This window comes from Pleurodeles waltl, chromosome 3_1 (assembly GCF_031143425.1).
Source record: "Pleurodeles waltl isolate 20211129_DDA chromosome 3_1, aPleWal1.hap1.20221129, whole genome shotgun sequence".
Taxonomy (NCBI): Eukaryota; Metazoa; Chordata; class Amphibia; order Caudata; family Salamandridae; genus Pleurodeles; species Pleurodeles waltl.
In genome coordinates, this window is record NC_090440.1 from 492062804 (window position 1) to 492082625 (window position 19822).

The following is a 19822-nucleotide window of genomic DNA, read 5'->3' on the forward strand; positions in this document are numbered from 1 at the left end:
CCCTTTCTTCTCCATACTAACTCTCTGGAAGCTGCGATCTCTATATCTGGACCCTAGAGGTAACAAACTATATTTTAGAGGAACGTTATGAATAGAAAGCATCCTATTGGTGCTGTTTTGTCATTGGTGCTGGAAATCAGATCCTGGTTTTCACTAAATGTTGGTCTCTTCTACATTAGTGCCAATAACAGTGTCCATGATTTGGAATCATAAGATGGCACTTTAAAGAAAATTATTAAATTTAAGAGTGGGTAAGCTGTCTTTGCTAGTTACAATCACCTTGGTTGTCTCTAAATGCAAAACTAAACTCAAATAGAAAGATTCAGCTTCATTTAGACAAGGCATGAAATTATCAATAAAGTTTGAAGTATGCTTTGGGTGTTTCCAGTTAATTAAGTCATCTGAGTGTCACTATGCAAAGATGTTACTGGTAGAGCACGCCAGGACTCAACTTATCCTATAGACACAGTTTCGTAAGTATTTTTTTTTATGCAAAATTAATTTGTGCAAAATTTAATTAGGACCTTAACACCAACATAACAGGAAACTTGGTTATTTATTTCAGAGAAATGTTTTAAAAAATAACCACTTCTACCAAAAAGTGCTTAACCACAGAAATAACATTTTTTTCAAAGTCCTAAAGCCCCGGAGTCTCCTAAAAACATAGAACACAAACATGTAATACTGCTTCCTTGCTTTCAATTCAAGCTCAAATATAGTATAGTTAGCCACAAGTGGCTCTACGAGAATGTCCAAGCTGCACTCATTAAAAAGAGCAACTCTCGTTTCTTTAAACAGATGTTTACCACTTTGTAAGAATATCATATATTTCCATAATAATCTATCTCAGAAAAAGTCTTGTAGCGGCTGAACCTGAGGCAAACTTGGCTGGAGGAGAAAAGGAGAGAAATGCAAAGTGGAAGAAAAGTGAAATAATTAAACAAAAAAGGGAATGGAAAGTGAAAAAAATATATTTTGAAAGTTTGATAAGAGAAAAAAGCAGAGAGCATAAAGGCGGACCTAGAAACAAAGAGGTGAGCTAAGTGGTAAACATGAGTACGTGAGTGATGTGACATGGAGTTGGATAAGTGGTAGGATGAGGTGAAACTTAGAACTCAGAGAAAACAAAAAGTGCAAAAAAGGAGGTGTGAAAATTGGAAAAGAGAGAGAACTGTGGGCAGGGAAGAAAGGCAGTGGAAAAGGAAATGAAAGTGCGAGGTGTTGGAAAGTGATTTATTATTAGTAGACACAGGTAGGTACCTACAGGTAGTAATAAAACCACAATCACAAATAAAGTCCAGTCAAAGTCTCAATAAATTAGCTCTTGTTCAACCCTTGGTAGCTTGGTTGACAAGATGTCAGGCTTAACTTTGGAGACAGATGTGTAATGCATTTAGTAACACCAAAAGAGTAAATAAGTAAGACACAACACATGGTAAAAATACGACACCAGTCTACAAAAATAGAGAATATTTATATCTTTAAAATGAAACCAAAACGACAAAACTCCAATGTAGGTAACTGGATCCATGCATTTGCAAAGGTTTATTGTAAAAATGTGCTTACTAGTCCAAAAATGGAAAACTACCCCTGAAGCTATCTGGTCACGCTGGACCGGGACCAAGTCAAAGTTTTATGCTGACTGCGATGGAATGCAGGTTGGATACAACAAGTGGTTGGGGCCGGTCAAGTTTTTACTTTCACACTTAGTCACTTTTTTAGATCTTTTTCTCTTGACAACGAGCAAGTCTCCTCGGCAGCCTGGGTTGCAGTTTGCCGATGGCGGACTGCTTCATAGTGAGGCCTTGGTGAGTCCTGCAGTTCTTGGTTCACGTCGTTGATGGTAAAGAGTTCTGGAGCTTCAACTGGGCAAACCTGAATTTCAGGCCAAATCGCTGTTGCCCATCTGGCTCTTGACGACAGGTCGGTCAGCTTATGGAGCTTTTTACCAAACGTTCTCTAAATGATTCTAAACATCTGGAGCATTTTCCAGACAGTCCTTTTAGGGTCTCGAAGGGTCCACAACACCCGACAAGGTTTCAGAGGCTCTGGGTTACTCCTTGGAGAATTGAGACTAGGGTTCTCACAATGCACTTGGGCAAATCCTTAGAAGTCCAGTAGGGCTGATCAGCTGGGATTGTCCTTGTAGGAGGTGATGTAGGTGACTCTTGGTAGTTCTTTTGTCCCTGTTGCTTTCAGGGAGTCCACTCTTTAATCCTTTTGAAAGCTCCTTTTTTATGAAGCCCAAAGTGTGCATCAGGTGCAGTTCTTATGAGTGCAGGACTCTTGGGGTGCAGAACAGGGGTTTAGCAGGGCAGTCCTTCTTCTTTTTATATTTTCAAGCAGGGATCTGAGCTGCTGGGCAGCTGTCCCATATTTATTCTGCTTTCTGGGCTGTCAAGCAGGGGAGCACTCCTGACCAATGGGGGACAAGGTACCACCCTTTTTGATGACAGCTTCCTTAGAAGTGTGGCATATTTTCTATCTCAGAAAGAACTGTTTCACAGAAATCCAAAATGGAGAAAATATCTCCTGGAGGTTCAGGTCTGACTAACAACCCAAAGTTGTGACTACCTATTCCTTAAACTCCCCTTCCAGCCCCTCTCCTAATCTATTTAGAGAGTGTCCAATCTGGCTGGGGTTGAAGGAAGTGGGGCGTGGGCCTGGGTGCTCCACTGTCTTTCCTTCTCCCTTTGAAGACCAGTTTGGCTATCCAGCCCCATTCCTGTCCTGGCAGCAGCAGATTTCACACCAGATGGCCCCTTTGTCTCAGCCCAGGCCACTTTACACCTTATCAGAGCAGCTTTGGTTCAGCTTGTCAAAGGCTCACCAATCAGGAGAGGCTTCTGCAGGGCTGAATTTAGGTAACATTAAGAAAGGAGTTCTAATACTACTTCCCTTCAATATATATAATAAATCAAACCTTGGCAAGTTGTTGGAGTTATTGTAAGTATTATTTTGACACTTTGCATGGCTGTTCTACGCACTCCGTTCAAAGGCTAGACTTTATTAAGGTTTTATTAAAGCCTTCCCATTTTATTCTATGGAGCTGGCAATAATACATTGGGGGAAATAAAATTGGCAATTTTTCTCTCACCAGAGCATATAGGACTTTTGTAATGTCCCTGCTTATTATTACAATGCACCCTACCATTGGCATATATACATATATGTACAAACAAGGTAGTTTAAGACTTTAGAAGTACTTTTAAATCTGAAGTCGAATTTGGGCACTGTTTTATTTTAAAAGCAGACTGCAAAGCAGGGTTGAATATAAAATGACAGCAGACACCACAGCAATGCATCCTTAAGTGTCTTAGATCCACTGGGGTATCTAAAGCTACAAGCCCTATCATATATTAGAGACTTACATATAGATTGTCAGAGCCAATTGTAATTATGCCTAGTTACCATGTACCTTATAAACAGAGCACTTGCCCGGGCCTGGTTAGCAGAGCCCAGGGCACAATCAGAGTCAGTAACCACCAGTATCAGTCACAAAAAGGGGGTGATCAGGGCACAAAGATGACTTTCTCACACTGGGATAAGAAAAGAATACCAATACATTCTAAAAAAAGAAAAAAGGAAAATGGAATGAAGTACAAAGTACACAAAGGGAGAATGAGATATCGGAGGAGTTGGATACTTAAATGTAGTTTATGTGTGGTTGAAAGAAATTAGAGAATCAAGAAAAGTAGTATAAGTTGAAAAAATAAAGAAGCAGGGAAGGAAGTTGTCAGCATGAAAAAGAGCATTGGAAGAGGTGAGATCAGAGAAACAGGAGGTGAAGTGAGATAAAGGGTGAATTGTGGAACATAACATCAGAAAGTGAAATAGAATTGGAAGGAACTGTGAGAAACAGCAAAATAAATGTATGTTTAGTGACGTTAAGGGAAAATGGAGGAACACAGAAGTGGGTTGGGGGGGAGATGGTGGAGGAGGAAAAGGAATTGTTGATCTAATTGAAGAATGCAAATGTGTTATTTATTAGTGATAAGGGGCAATAGGGCGAAGCAAGTGCCAGAAATAGGAGAAAAAGGAAGTTGGAAGATCATCCATGAAGAAGTAAGAAGCTGCAGAAACAGAGGTGTAAGAACAAGTTCATTGATATAGGGAGAACAGGATTGTGAAATCGCTTGGGCAAATAAAAAACGTCCTTATTCACGCTCTTGTATGCTTTAGCTTGATTGCTGAGTCACAGTTGCAGGAATATTCTTAATCAAAAGTTAGAGAAGAAAAATGTTTGGACATTTTTCTTAATGTGTATCCTTCTAAAATTATCGCTAAAACAAGAATCTATTGACACAGAATAATATTTTAAAATCCCAAGAAATGAACATGAATTCTTCGATTTTGGATGGGGAGCATGTATTAGTTATGGCAAAATAAGCATCTGATCTAGGAGGAGTCAAAAACAAACCTCTTTCTTTTGGGTCTCATAACATAATGTCATTCTATTCTGAAATGCAGCACAACATTTGTTAGTTCAAACAGTAACACCAACAAACACAGAAAGGGGTGAAAACATGCTGTGCGTTTGTGACAGTGGGCAATACATTTGTCCTCCAATCTACATTTGACAGGTGTGAAAGATATGAAAACCCCAGATATCTTGCAGGATACACTATGATATTGTACACCTCCAGCTGTTGCCATTGTTTAGATTTGTTTGCCTTCTGGAGAAGCATCTAACAGCATCTAACCTCACATGTATTTTCAAATGTATGCAAGTGTCAAACTCTTTGTCATTACAATGAAGGATGCTGTCAAAAAAATTGGGAACACAAAGCCTGAAAGCGATTAGTTAGACACTGATTGGGCAAGATGCATTTGATTCACAGAGGCAGATTTCTGATGCCCCCTGTAAGGACAGCAGCTTGTCTAGATCTCCTGCCCCAGTCCGTAGGCACAAAGCAGACAGTGATTTGCACAATGGGTGCTGGTGCACCCGATGCACAACAGCATTGCTGCTGGCTCTATTATGAGCCGGCGTCAATGTTGTTGTGCGTTTCCCGCTGGGCTAGCGGGTGGAAACTGCCTTTCCGCCCGCTGATGCAGCGGTAAACTCATAATAGGGCTGGCGGGAAGTAGACCGCACTGGCGGTCTCCTGAACTCAGGAGTTTGGCGAGCAGCCTTTCCGCCCGCCAAACTCATTATAAGGGCCATTATCTTTTAGAGTCATGTGTTTATGATATACAATTACTAACAACTTGCTTTTCACCAGGAAGCCCTATTTGATTAAGTTGGATATATTTAATGAATGACTATCTGCATATGTGTGGTAAGTGGTGGAATGTGGAACCCAACTGATATGTGATGTTTGTATTTCATGATAGAGAGGTTAGTCAGTGGGGGATGACTGCTGCAGGATGTTATGTGGCTGCCTCCACATAAAATTCTTGTATCTAATTTTTAGATTTCTAGCTTAAACCACTGTCCTCTGTGACAGTATGTCCCTACAGTGTTCAAAGTTCAATAATTACAGATAAATAATTTGTTTGCAATAATTCAAATAGAAGATTGTATCAATTAGAACATGGCAGCAAGGTAAAAAAAGAAAAAGTATACTATTCAGGTTAACCGATATGTTTATAGTATTTATTTATTGACACATGTTAGATATGGAGATAATTGTCTCCTTTCCGTTAGTACAGAGTACTAGATACAATGCTGAATAATAGAGTTAGGGTCCAACCAGTATGTGGATTTCATTCACTATTGCCTTTTATATACACTGACACTAGACAACCCCATGAAGATGCATTTTATGACAGAGGTAACCTCTTATTTCCTTTTATTGTTCATTTTCATTTACACATGGCTTTAGACTGCAATAGTAGCTTACAGAAACTATAAGGTCAATGTGCACCCCTACATCTCTGTTTTCTAGGAACACCTGCTAAGTCCGTACCTGAACTAAAATCATATAAAATTCCTGTTTCAAAGCAACTTTACTTTGATAGCAGATCCATTTGGTAAATTGATGTATTCACCAAGCTTGTCTCAGAATGATCTTGATCTCCCTCTTAGCGTGCTATAGATCTCCTCTGTCCCACTGCCTCTCACTGTCTTCAGTATCATTCTCCTCTTGGCCAGTGCCTGTTCCTCCCCCATGATGAATTCAGTTACCCCCAATTGGTCCCAGTCCCCATTTTGAAGACACCTGACACGAATAATTAAGCATATCCTGTAGGCCTGATTGACATTTGGAATCTCATCATTGAACAATGTGATGTTTTGCAAATCTAAGATGCTTACTTACACCATATAACCTGCTTCTCCTCTTTTAACTGAATGAATCCTCTGACTAATGCCATTGTTGAGTCAATAAGAGCTTCTTGAATGATCAACTTGGAAAATCATGGTGTTTGTTCCAATTTCTCGAATTAGTTGGATAATGTAGGTCTGGATTGTATTGTGTGCAACATTTTTTACTTTACCTACTCCCAGAATGTGATCCTAATTCTGCTCCAGGTCTGTGATTCTGCTTTAGAAGTATAGTTCCTTTGAGGTCTTTCTAAAATATTTTCAAATTGCTTCCAGTCACTAGTGGTCCCTGCTCTTCATTTAAATTGTTAGCCTTCTTGTGGGAATACCCTGTCTGTATTCTGTGCGGATCAGATCTTTCGCATCCTTGTGTGGGAAATCAAAGATTTTGCAGCACAGAATTTCTGAACCGACATTCTCTTTGAGTGGAGTTTTTATTTGAGGCAAAATATTATGTGCATCAATGGTCATAGCAACATCTAAATGCGTAAACATACAACATCTGTCTCTGGATCACGAAAGAAAATGTTGATCAATAAACTGGATTGCCACACTCACTTCTTAGTTACAGAAAGAGTCGTCTGCAATGCAGCCATTTTAAAATCCTCCTCAGGTTCTTTATTTTATGACTTCTAGGCCTATCCATGCATGATTTCTGTGGCAAGGTGAATAAAATAACTGGGAATTTTGTAGCAGTAGATAGTGCAGCAGAAAACTTTGGATTCAGAAAAAAGAGAAGAATCCATTTGCAAAACAAAGTTGCACATTCTGACTTAGTAAACATTCATAATGAAAAGTGTATGAAATCTGGTTCGAGAAAATAGTTTCTCTGGAACTAGTTTCAAGAACTCCATTGTATATCGGGATAAAATACAACTAACATGAACGTGATTTGATTCATTTGAAGCCTTAAGCTATCAAGGTGCCTGCCAGGAGACTTCTGAGCGCTCTCAGACAATCCTTTACAACAGTTTTAGAAGCAATCTCTTCTCCGCCTCTTGGGTTAACTTCGTTGTAAATTATTGCTCTTGGGGTAGTTTTGAATTCTGAAGGGTCATTAGGTTTCTCAATAAACAAAAAGGTTTGGAGGGAATTGATCGGGTTATTGGCATGATTGAGAAGCGTATGAAAGATTAAGCAGCCCTTTTCGCCTGTTAAAGCTACTGCTTACAACCAGAGGGGGTAAGTGGGACCTCATTTTATTTCCCTGACAGGCAACATTTTGAACTGACATCTGAAATGTTTTTCTATTTTTTTACATCTTGTACTACGGCAAGAAACATTTTCCCGTGTTAACTCACTACCTTTATTTTTTATGCAAACATTGTTGTGGTATAGGCTTCCTTCAATAACCAGGGAATATTCAATCACCATAAATGAGGTCATAGTGCATAACTCTCTTGTAGACCGATATGTTCTGAGAGCGCGCAAAATGAGATGCAGGATGAAGTTACACTCTAAATAAAAATCGGAATGTGTTTATATGGAGACGGGTGTTTTGTATCTCTAATAGGCTCGACACTGCATGTTTACTTCCTCAGTTCATCATAACTTAAAAAGCATAAAATAGCTAAATAATGGGGGGTAAAACAATAAAACGGTCAGATCCAGCATGTCGACGATTTCACTTTATTCTAAATATAAATATGCTCCTCTGTGATGCCTGCCAAGAATGCATTCTGCATTGAAACCAAACGAAACTATATAAAAGCAATTCTTTTCCTGACTTGACTTGTTCCCACCTGACTTGCTCCTAACCTAAAATGCCTATCTTTTAATTGTCAACCCAGTCTTTCCTAGTTTTGATCTTTCGAAATCATTCAAGGAAGAAACCCTCTCTATCCTCTACTCCCCAGCTGCTTGCCTCCCCTCCCCCTTGACTGCACTCAGCATTCTCCGCCGTTCATCATGCTTTACAGTCAAACAGTTATTTTAAGTAAAGCCCTATACCTACGGGCTTTCTGCAAAATTAGTATTCCTTTGTGAGTTCATTGGGAACAATAGAAAAAGATGAAATGGTTCTGGGAGATGGACAGGCAGACAGCAGGGGTGCGTGTGCTGGTTTCTTTACAGTAAAGTGTTTGGCTACACACACAGACCTAAGCAGATAGATGAATGGGAAGAGCAATGTATGGATACAGTCTCATATGGCTTCATAATTAGTAGCTATATAATTCAATAGTGGAGAGCTAGATACATGATAATCTATGCATCTATCTACACACATGTGTACTACCTGCGGAAGGCAGAAGCCGAAACGTTGTAGTGAGTAACATTATAGTTAGGTGTGAAAAACAAATCTCTTTTTTTTTTTTTAAACAAGAACTTAGAAATTCATTGAAAAAACAAAGGTTAAATTATTGTTATAGTTAGGTGAATGTCCGTGACAACATCAAACCTTTGAGCTAAAAAACTGAAATTCACTAGTTATAGTTAGCAGACCTAACTATAATTTGCACCCCCACCATGCACTGCTTATGACCTCACATATTAACTCACTCATGAAATTTTCTATGACCTCGCTGATGACATCTCAAAAATTACATTATGGGTGTCATTACTGATGAAATCATGCAAGCTTCTTTTGTACACATTACTCTATAAACTAGTATGGAATTAGAGGCATTAAAGTAAATACAAAATAGCTCAGAATAATTTGAAGCATCATTAATGCTGTCACAGTACAACTCCCCTAGGTGTAGCAAGCATGTATTGTGTGCAACATGGGCTATATACCATACACTTCACGGGTAGCCTAGGTCACATTAACAATCCATCACAGATATAAGGGAAACCCTCATTCCACATGGTGTTGGATATGTATGCATCTGGTCAGAGAAAGACAAGATACTTAACATCTGTTCCAAAATTAATGCCCTACTACGGACAACTTTCATCTGTGTCAAACTCCTGACAGTCACTAAACCTACAGTGAGAAATGAAGTTGATATATGTAGATATGTGCGTACAGTAAAGTGTTTACCTATATGGAGAAAGTTTACTGTGTACCACACTGCTTGCAGGCAGTGAAACTCTCATAAGAAAGTACACTCTATACAGCACTTGTCCAAAAAACACTATTCACTAAAATAGCCAAGGTCTGAAGGTGCTAAAGATTATACTAAGTGCCAAAGATTATACTACCTGCAGTCTTCATCCTGTGTTGAAACTTTACAAATAGTACATCTACTGAAGCAAAAAAAGCATATGTAGGTAGGTTAGTACCTGGTGCACACAGTCTTTTATGTTGTGTATAAATGGAATTATTATTTCTAATAATTCAAGGCTGCTTATTGTTTAGTATCTACTTCATAGAATTGTTGCCCTGTTGCAAACTTATTCTGCAAAACCAAAACACTTGTGTGGAGCATACTGGACAAAGTCGACAACTTTTATCTGCACACAGAGTTACTCTTCAATATAAATATTTATATATAAAAATTTAGAACATTTATAATACCTCTACACTTCTATAATGCATTAGAAGCACAAGTGTTTTGTAAACACTTACACACCCATTAGTTGGACACAGGCTGTATGTAAGTAATATGACAGCTACCCACAACTGGGTAAACTAAAAAATAACTAGCACACTCATTGGATGATGACATCAGTGATGTTGTTTAAGATGTCACCAGTGATGTCATAAATTATGTCATAGAACATGTCATGTGTGATATATTATGTGAGGTCATAAGCAGTGCATTGCAGGGGCGCAAGTTATAGTTAGCTCTGCTAACTATAACTTGTACATTTCTGTGTTTTGTTTGTTCAAAGCTTTGATGTTGTCACTGACATATTCACCTAACTATAACACTAATTTAACCTTTGTGTTTTTTCAGTGAACTTCCAGGGTTTTTTCCAATGTAATGTAATATTTTATCACCATATATAAAGCCAAATCTCTGCCATGCACAGTCTTTGGCTGTGGGCGGTTGTCCACAGGGCCTGCCCTGCTTCCAGGCCCTCCGGAAAACCCCCCATAAGTAGCCAACCCCGCACCACACACAGACGGTCGCCATGCACAGCAGGGGGTTGGCCACAGACCCTGGGCTGTGCCCAGACACCCAAGGCCAGCACCACTGTTTACTACTAACATGGAGGGGGCAGGGGCAAACGGGCAGATCTTGTAGGTTATTTGGCACATTTGCATACTCAGCTGCAGCTTAAATGGAGAACCGTGGACTCTGCCCTGAGACCAGAAGATTGCACGAAAGAACCCACTCGTCTTGGACACTCACTACAGTAGGTATTCACTCCAATAAATCAACAAATTACCCACCTCAATCAAGGATTTTAATAATTTTTCAATGTGCAATTATAGAGAAAACACACTGTGCATCAGCCTGAAAAAATGGCAAGAAGGCTGTTGCATGCTACTAATGTGGATGGAGTGGATCCAAACGGGCAGGGCATGTAGGGGATTTGGCACCTTTTCATAGTCAGCAGCAATTAAAAGGGAGAGCCATAGAATCCGCCCTACCAGGACACAACTGGAAAGAACCTCATTGTCTTGCACAGTCACTGCAGACAAGTTTGTGCTCGAATACATCAGCCATGCATTCTCCTCCATCAAGGATTTCAGATCTTTTTTCAGTGTGCAGTTTTATAGAAAACACACTGGCCATTAGCCTGGCATTATATTAACCTTTGCATAATATTAACATGGAAGGGCCATAGCGAAGTGGGTGAGGCTTAAAGCTATTTATTAATATTTAAAAGGGAGTTGGGTTGTGGGGCCCCACTCCCCGAGCTTTAGAAAGGCCCTTGGCACCCTATCCCCCGGGACAGGGAGGGGAACTGTGCGACCCCCCTTCTCCAAGTCTATTCTGGACCCGGGGCTCCCATCTCATGGGGCCTATGTTTACTATGGGTGGGTGCCTGGTGTCCGCCCAGGGCACCCACCATACACTTGATGGAGGTCATGGGGGAGCCTCAGAGCTCCTGTGGCCCAAGCTGGCTCTCCACCAGCTGCAGGAGGCGGCATTGCTCCTGCTGTCAGGGACCCGCTATTTATGCTGCTCCCTCCAGGTGGGAGCAATATTTTTATCTGTGTCCCTGCCTGCATCAGTACAGGTAGGGAAAAAGATCAAATGTCTGATCCCAACTGGCAGGAGCATTTTTAAAAAATCCCACCCGCTTGGTGCAGACTTTGTATTTGCTCCTGTTTGGCCAGAGTTTTGAAAATGCTCCTGCCAGGCGGGAGCAAATATATGTTAACCTACCTGTGCCGGTGAGCTCAAAGAAACAGCTGTGTCCCGGGGTGGGCTCCCCAGGATACTTCATGAGAGCCAGCCTCGGGGCTTGGGTCCCCAGGGCCGTTAATGGCTCATAAGGGGAGTCACGCAGCTCCCCTCCATTTATTTTTTAATAGTAGCGGCCCCCCTCCATCTCTGTAAACATTTCAACCCTGAGGGTGGGCTCCCCATGGCATATTTCTGAGATATTATAATTTTGAGTGTGGCATGGAGAAATGTAAGTCGTTCTTTTGTAAACATTTTTTCACATTACTTCAATGTTTGTCAAACCACTGCTATTTGTTTTGGAAGTTGGTTGGATGCATCAGTTTAAGAAAGGCAATTGTACTGAAATGCGCCACGTCTGTGTGATTTAATAAACAACTTTACAGTGGCCTCAGAATGCCGACGGCTTTGCTTTGTGGAGCTGCACTCATTTTAACATGAGTGCTGCACCTGTGACCGGCATGAAGGGTGGAATTTAACAGCTTTTGCAGCATTTGGTCACCAATGGGTTAAATGCTTGTAAATATTTTCTAAAACAACGTAATATTTCAGAGCTAGAGCATTCCAAGATGTTATTAGACATGATTGACATGTGTTTAAAAAACAAAATTTTTATCTTTAATCACGAGATTTATCATCAATTATGTGGTACTGCTATGGGAATTTCATTTTCGCCAAACTATGCCAATTTGGTAATGGGTTGGTGGGAAAGAGAGATAGCGTGGAGTAAAAATAATGAGAAATTTGCTGAAAAAGCACTGCTTTGGGTTCGCTTTATGGATGATCTTTTTATTATTTGGAATGGATCAAGGGATGAATTCATGCAATATTTTAACATTCTCAATGATAATGAAGTGGGTCTTAAATTTACTTGTGACACAAGTCAAACATCGATTAATTTCCTGGATATCACAGTTTACATTGATAATGGCAAAATTGAAACAACAGTATTTCGAAAAGAAACCACATGTAACAGCATATTACATGGCAAGAGTTTTCACCCCAAATCTTTAATAAATAGTATTCCTTTGGGTGAATTTATAAGAATGAAAAGGAATTGTTCCAATGAAAAAGACTCTTTATCGAAATGTTATGAAACTTATGAAAGATTAAAAACTCGAGGATATAATGAGAACATTCTTAAGAAAAATTTAAATGTGATTCAGTCCAAAAATCGAGAGGACTTTTTGTTTCATAACAAACAGAAGAACTCAAAAGAAACAGTTTGAATGGTAATGCAATATACCAAGGAGAGCTCTTACATAAAAAATATTTTATTTAAACATTGGAAGATCATTAGTAGGGATCCAGACTTAGGACCCCTAGTTGGCTCTAAGCCATTAGTTTCATACAAGAAAGCACCGAGCATAAAGGATATGATAGTAAAAAGTCATTTTGTCCTAGAAAAGGACCACAATTGGTTAGAGGAGAGACAAAGGGGCTTTTTTAAATGTAATCAATGTAAGGCCTGTAAAATAGGGCAATCCTTGAAAAAGGTCATCTTTTCCAATGGACAGGAATTGATTATTAAGCATAAGATTACCTGTGAGACGAAATTTGTAGTATATGTTATTGAATGCCATTGTGGTCTCAAATACTTTGGCAGCACAATTTGTACACTAAAGAAAAGAATTTTAGAACATATTAGAGCAATAACTCACAAAGATTATACATACGCAACAGCTAGACATTTACACACACACACGCAAAATGATTGGAGAACTTTGAGATATTATGGCATTGATCATATCCCGGAACATGAGAGAGGAGGTGACAGAGTAAAAAAATTAAGACGACTTGAGTCCAGACGTATAATACAAATGAAAACTAGAGCCCCTTTTGGGATTAATAATGATGAGGAACTTTATGTTCATTTGTAGGTTGAGGACCTATAGTTATACATTATATTTTCCATATTTTCACTTTTCCTTCGATAATACAATTTGGAGTCAAACATTAAGAATTTATAGAATTGATTTTATCATGTTATATATATTTAACAGAGTGAGTTTGTCACACTTATAATCAATGTATTATAATTTATAATGTTTTGTTCTCCTGGACATACAGTTATATATAAGATAATCAATGCTCAAGGGTAGATTGATTTTTTGAGTTTGAAGTGGCAATATTATAAGCAGAATTGCGAATATATATTAGAGAAATGAAGATACGAAATGAATATGAGAAAATCGCTACCTGCATTAATGATAATGATTTTGTTTGTTTGATTTAGATGATTGATGTATTTAATCATTAAATTTTTTTGCTTTGACATACAGAAACTACGATTACCAGAATGCAGTGTAATTAGTAATGAGGGTGGTACTATAAATAGGATCTGCCATAGTAACAACATGTGAACTCGAAGAAGACCATACGGTCGAAACGCGTTGTTCTTTTTGTTTTGAGTCCTTAAAAGAGAAATAAAAACAAGAAATTTTATTTTTTCCTCGATGGAGTGCACTGCTAATTCTTGATATACAATTAATGCATATGGTATCGGCTCGCCCACAGCGGTAGCACTGGTATTGAGAGCGCGGTGCCTTTGAATTGGAGCCGCTTTGGTTTCATATATATATATATATATATATATATATATATATATATATATATATATATATATATATATATATACCAGAACAAGACCCTTTCAGGGTTAGAGTGACACATAAATTATGCAAAAAACAATGGAGAACTCTGGGAAGTTCCCAAATTTAGGTGGAGAGCAGCTCTAGTAAGGAGCACCCTGCAACACCAGTGACACTCTAGATTTGCTCGCCTCAAATGCCTGCTTATCTAGCAAAGATTTTAAGCATAGGATCAGCACAGTGCTATCCACCCCGAGCTAGATAGTGACAAAGTATTTTGCCATTTGTACAGCAAAATCTTTAAGCATACGATTGACACAGTGTCATCCTCGCAGAGCTGTAAAATGACAAAAGACATTTACCACTCCAGGCACAGTATTACAGCTTTGGACTGGTCATATACCATCCAAGCCAACCTGGAATGAGTAAAGCAACCCCTGACACGTGTTTTGCTCTCATTAGAGCTCTTCAGAGGGGTTTAGCTTTGTACAGACACAAGGAAGCACCTAGTATAAGTCAAAACAAGACCCTGTCAGGGTTAGAGTAAAGGATAAATTATGCAAAAAACAAAGGAGAACTGTGGGAGGTTCCCAAATTTAGGTGGAGAGCAGCTCTAGTAAGGAGCACCCTGCAACACCAGCGACACTCTAGATTTGCTCACCTCAAATGTCTGCTTATCTAGCAAAGTTTTTAAGCATAGGATCAGCACAGTGCTATCCACGCCGAGCTAGATAGTGACAAAGTCTTTTGCCATTTGTACAGCAAAATCTTTAAGCATAGGATTGACACAGTGTCACCCTCGCCGAGCTGTAAAATGACAAAAGCCATTTACCACTACAGGCACAGTATTACGGCTTTGGACTGGTCAAATACCGGCACTGTGCTGATCCTATGCTTCTAATTGTAAAACGATCTCTTTCCCTCTCACACTTACTCTCTCTGTCTCAGTTTCTCTTTTTCAGTCTCTTTCTCCCACTCACACACCCACTCGGACCCTTATGCACCCACTCACCAACCCACTCAGAACCTCGTGCACCCACTGACAGCTCCACTCATACCCTCACACACCCACTCAGCCACTCATGTATCTACTCACAGAAACACTTTCACACACCCACTGAAACCCTCGCACACCCACTCACAGACCCACACAGACACTGACACACCCACTAAAACAGATTCACCCATTCCCACACCCAGACACTGGGGCACTTACTCACAGACCCACTTACACTCTCACACACCCAATCACAGACCCACTGAACCCCTCATGCACCCACTCACAGACCCACTAAGACACTGATGCACCCAGACACACACACTCACAACCACTCTTACCCCCAGGTACACCCTCTCACACCCAGATAGATAGGCTGTGGCCAACTCCTGCCACACGTGGCCAAAGGGCTGTGCGCAGTGTGGGACTGGCTGCCGCACACGGCCAAAGGCCGTGCACGGTGGTGGTTGGATTAAAGTAATAAAAATGACTTTACATTAGAAAAACCATAGAAATGCATAGAAAAAAACAAGGTTACAGGGGCTTTATAGTTAGGATATAGATTTAAAAAAACATTGAAATTCACTTAAAAAAGCAAAGGTTACAGTGACGTTATAGCTAGGGTCACATTTTAAACATACAAATCCATAGAAATTCACCAGTTATAGTTACAGTTATCTAAAGTAACTATAACTCGTGCTGTAAGGTAACTATAGCTCGTTCCCTCGTCATGTACTGCTACTTACCCCACAAATTACGGCACTCGTGACATATTTGATAACATCATTAATAATATCAATGTAATAATTGCAGTAAAAACTTTCAGGAAAAAAAAGTGCATGGCGGGGGGCAAGTTATACTTACCTTAGGGCACAAATTATAGTTACTTGAGATAACTCTAACATGTGAATTTCTGTGGTTTGGTATGTTTAAAATGTGAGCCTAACTTTGACATCCTTGTAACCCTTAGTTTTTCAAGTTAATTTCTACGGTGTTTCTCATTTTATTTCCTATCTATATCATCCCTGTAACCTTTATTTTTTACAGTGCAATATATATATATATATATAAGTGTTGAAGCTTTTCAAACACTCACCACTAGTCACAGATCTGAAGTTAATCCGTTGTTATTTTGCTCGCCATGTCACCGCAGTTTGGACTCAGCCATATGCAAATCAGTCCTGACCCTGGTCCCCCTGGGAACAGTCAAGCCTGAACTGCCAAGCCAGGTCCTCCCTGGACCGGAAACAAGCATCCTGGGACTGGTTTTGGGTATCACCCCTCATCAGCCAAGCTAGTTTGAGTCCAGTGGTGCAGCGAGCAAGGGACCCAAGCCTGGGCATACCCTTGCTACATAGAGCAAAAACAAAAGAAAGTTATGTTTAGCCTTGCTAGTAACACCTTAAAATATGTTTAAAACCAAACTAAAAATTACTGAAAAAACACAGTTAATGTACATTCAGGGTTACAAACGACAACCTAAAGCCATCGGAATGTGCCAATGATATGTAGTAAAGTAAGTTGTGCCACCCTCAACATGCCTGGAACTTATAAATGCTGCTAATGAATCATTAAAGTATCCGATATCATGTCCCTTCTTAGAAGCAGTCTGTCGCCTAACTTCATTAGAAGAAGCTGTATGTGTTTCTAGTATGCTCTGATCCTTGCAAATGTTTACACAACCGTATATGGGCAAGCCTAACTGGCATCCCTTGCCATTACTTTTCCATGCCCCAAAGTCACACATAGCTGTAAAAAACAATCCACCACATTTTCAGATATTCCTCAGTATTAATTGAACGTTCAGTCTACATTGTCGAAGATTATTGCTGTTGTGGATTTTGGATTTCAGATTCCTGCCCACAAATGTTTTTATTTGAGCACTTAAAGAGCACACAAATGATTTTGCAAATCATACTGTGAAGTGAAAATTTATGCTTAGGCTGTGTCATCGTTTAGTGTTGATTTCAGTATTTAAATGTGTCATGTTTTAAAGTGTGACTGCTACATTATGACTTTTGACTATGGGATTAAGTTGATGTATTTTTAATGGATATAATTTATGTCTACTTTTTAAATTCTATTTCCCTTCTTTTTTTCAGCACTTTTAATTGGACCATGCCATTTTTGTCTCTACTTGCTTGTACAGTATTCACCGTGGCCACAGTTCTCCTATATTTCATACCTTTGAGATATATGGTTTTAATCTGGGGTAAGTTATGATATTTTGTGGACTATTCATTGCAGGCATTGGACCACGTTAGCAGTATGCTGTTTAAAAAAACAACTTCAAAGAGTGATCCTTATGTGCTAAGATTGCAATTTGAACCTGGGAACATGTATATCAGAAACAATGAATTCCATTCAATTGGATTATTGCTTCAAAAGGGACCTATTATCTTTTAAAATAAAATATCACGTTATCAAACTGTTTAGTTAGCATTACCAAGTTTTCTTAGATACAGTACGTACAATAATAATACAAATATCTAGAAAGATAGTTCATGCCTTAGAGTCTGATATAAAGGAAATTTTAGCTTTGAGGGGGGCATGTAAGCTTTGTTATAAAGCTGTTGAATATTATAGTAGGACATTAAGGGACATCTATGTGTCTCAGGAAAAGGACAATCATTGGAAATATTTCCAGCAATTATAGGCCCATTTACTAGTCAGTTTTTTAGGAAAAATGCTAACTACCTAGTGAGTATAGAGTTCAGGGAACAAAGGATGCGCATTGGGTGGTGGCCAACCGGTGAATTGAGAGGCATATGATAAGCAGATAGGAGTTGAGTTCAGGGGGAGATTGAAGTTTTTCCAGTTCTGGAAACCTAATGACACAAGCTTTGAAAACAACAGTGCACCTTGCACCATACTAAATGCACCTATTTCAATGTTTGTTGGTTGAAGAATTAGAAAGATCAAGTTACTTATTCATTGCTACATGCCTTTAAAATGCTTCACAAGAAAAGGTGGAGGTATGTTACAGTGTTTAAAGTGTAATTGTTGATTGCATTCACATTCCACAGAGCATCTAAAAATGGACTATGATATGGTTTGTTAAAATAAGTGAAAAGGAGGTTGTGGGAAAGTTGGGCTATAGTTAATCTTTAGTTGGAAAACTGGGCTGTAGACAGTATTTAGTTGTGTATCCGGCATAGTGGAATATAAAGGTTGCTCACTCTTCCAAATCTAGATTCCAATACTAATCTCAAGAGCGCTTTAAAGGAGTGAGATACTCTGAGGGTACAGGTGTAGCACTAATAGTTTTCACTGATTTTCTTCTAACTACATTTACATTTGACCTGGTAAAATAGGCCTTTAGGCAGACCTAAAACCATCCTTTTTAATGCATACGTCACTCCTGGGGTAGGCCCTAAATAGCCCACAGGGCAAGGTACATTGTATTTCAATAGTTCAACATGTACTTTTAAGTTATACTTGTCCTGGTGGTGAAAAACTCTCAGATTTGTTTTTCATTATTCCAAGGCCTACCTAGTCCTATAGGATGGCATTGGGTTACCTTATTACATTTAATAACTGATAACGTTTGGGAGCAGGTAGGAATGGCTTGTTTGTTGTCTAAGGAATTGTACTTTAAACACCTCTTTAATTGGGAAGTCAGATTTCAAGTCACAATTTTGAAAGTGCCACTTTTAGAAAGTTGGCATTTTCTTGTCGTAGCCATTTGGTGCCTACAACCTCTTTCCTGGGTCACATGACTAGGTGTAGTTGGGAGTTACCCTTTGTGTATTCCTCCTAGGCAGCCACACGATAGAGGATCTGGATGTTGGCAGGATGAGCCATCCTGACTCAATGAGGGGGTGGAGCTGTCACCTTGCACTACAAGGACTTAGGCCCTCATTACAAACCTGGCGGTCGGCGTAAAAGTGGTGGTAATACCGCCAACAGGCCGGCAGAAAAAAATGGAATTATGGACCTCCATGCCAAACTGCCACTTTTACACTTTGACCGCCAGGGTGGTAGCGACCGCTGGGCTGGAGACTTCAGTCTCCAGCCCGGCGGCCGTCACTAGACCGCCGGTGGTATCAGGACCCCTCATACCGCCATGGATTTCGTGGGGTTTTGTACCGCCACGAAATCCATGGCGGTAGGCACTGATTGGGGTCTCCCCCTCCCCTGAGTCCTCCCCCAACACCCACGACCCCCTATAACCCCCAAAGGTGGTAGGACTCCCTCCCCACCCCGCCTCCCACCCCCCCACAGAAACACCCACACACACACCCCACACCCCCTAACGCACGCTCACACCACTCATACACATACACGCACACATACATGCACACAGGCATATACGTCACATTTCCCATACACACAATACACCCCCGCATGCATACACACACTCACACAACCCCTCTTCACACGCACACCCCCATGCATGCACACAACACAGAAACACCCCGCACCCCCCTCCCCTAACGGACGATCACCTTACCTGTTCCGGTGATCATCCGGGAGGGAACGGGATCCATGGGGCTGCTCCGCCGCCAGCACCCTGTCACCAGAACACCGCCACACCGAATACTGGGATGTAATTCGGTGGGCGGTGTTCTGATGACGTGGCGGTGGAGCAGCCTCCACTTCACCGCCGACCGCCAGTATGGCTGCTTGCGGCTCACTCTCCGAAAAAGGGCGGAGGGCTGCCAGCAGTCATAATACGGTTGGCGGAAGACCCCCTACACTGGCGGTCTTCGGTCCGGAGTAA

The 19822-nt window shown here is 40.2% G+C and overlaps 1 protein-coding gene across 2 annotated transcripts in view; it reads left to right on the forward strand.

Annotated features, from left to right (window-relative positions):
• Positions 1–19822, forward strand: part of MCTP2 (multiple C2 and transmembrane domain containing 2) — an 896516-nt gene that overhangs the window by 800072 nt on the left and 76622 nt on the right. For both annotated transcript variants that reach the window (XM_069222757.1, XM_069222756.1), the window contains one exon: positions 17202–17311. In XM_069222757.1, coding sequence (XP_069078858.1) covers positions 17202–17311 — 110 coding nt within the window. The remainder of the gene's footprint in view (positions 1–17201; positions 17312–19822) is intronic.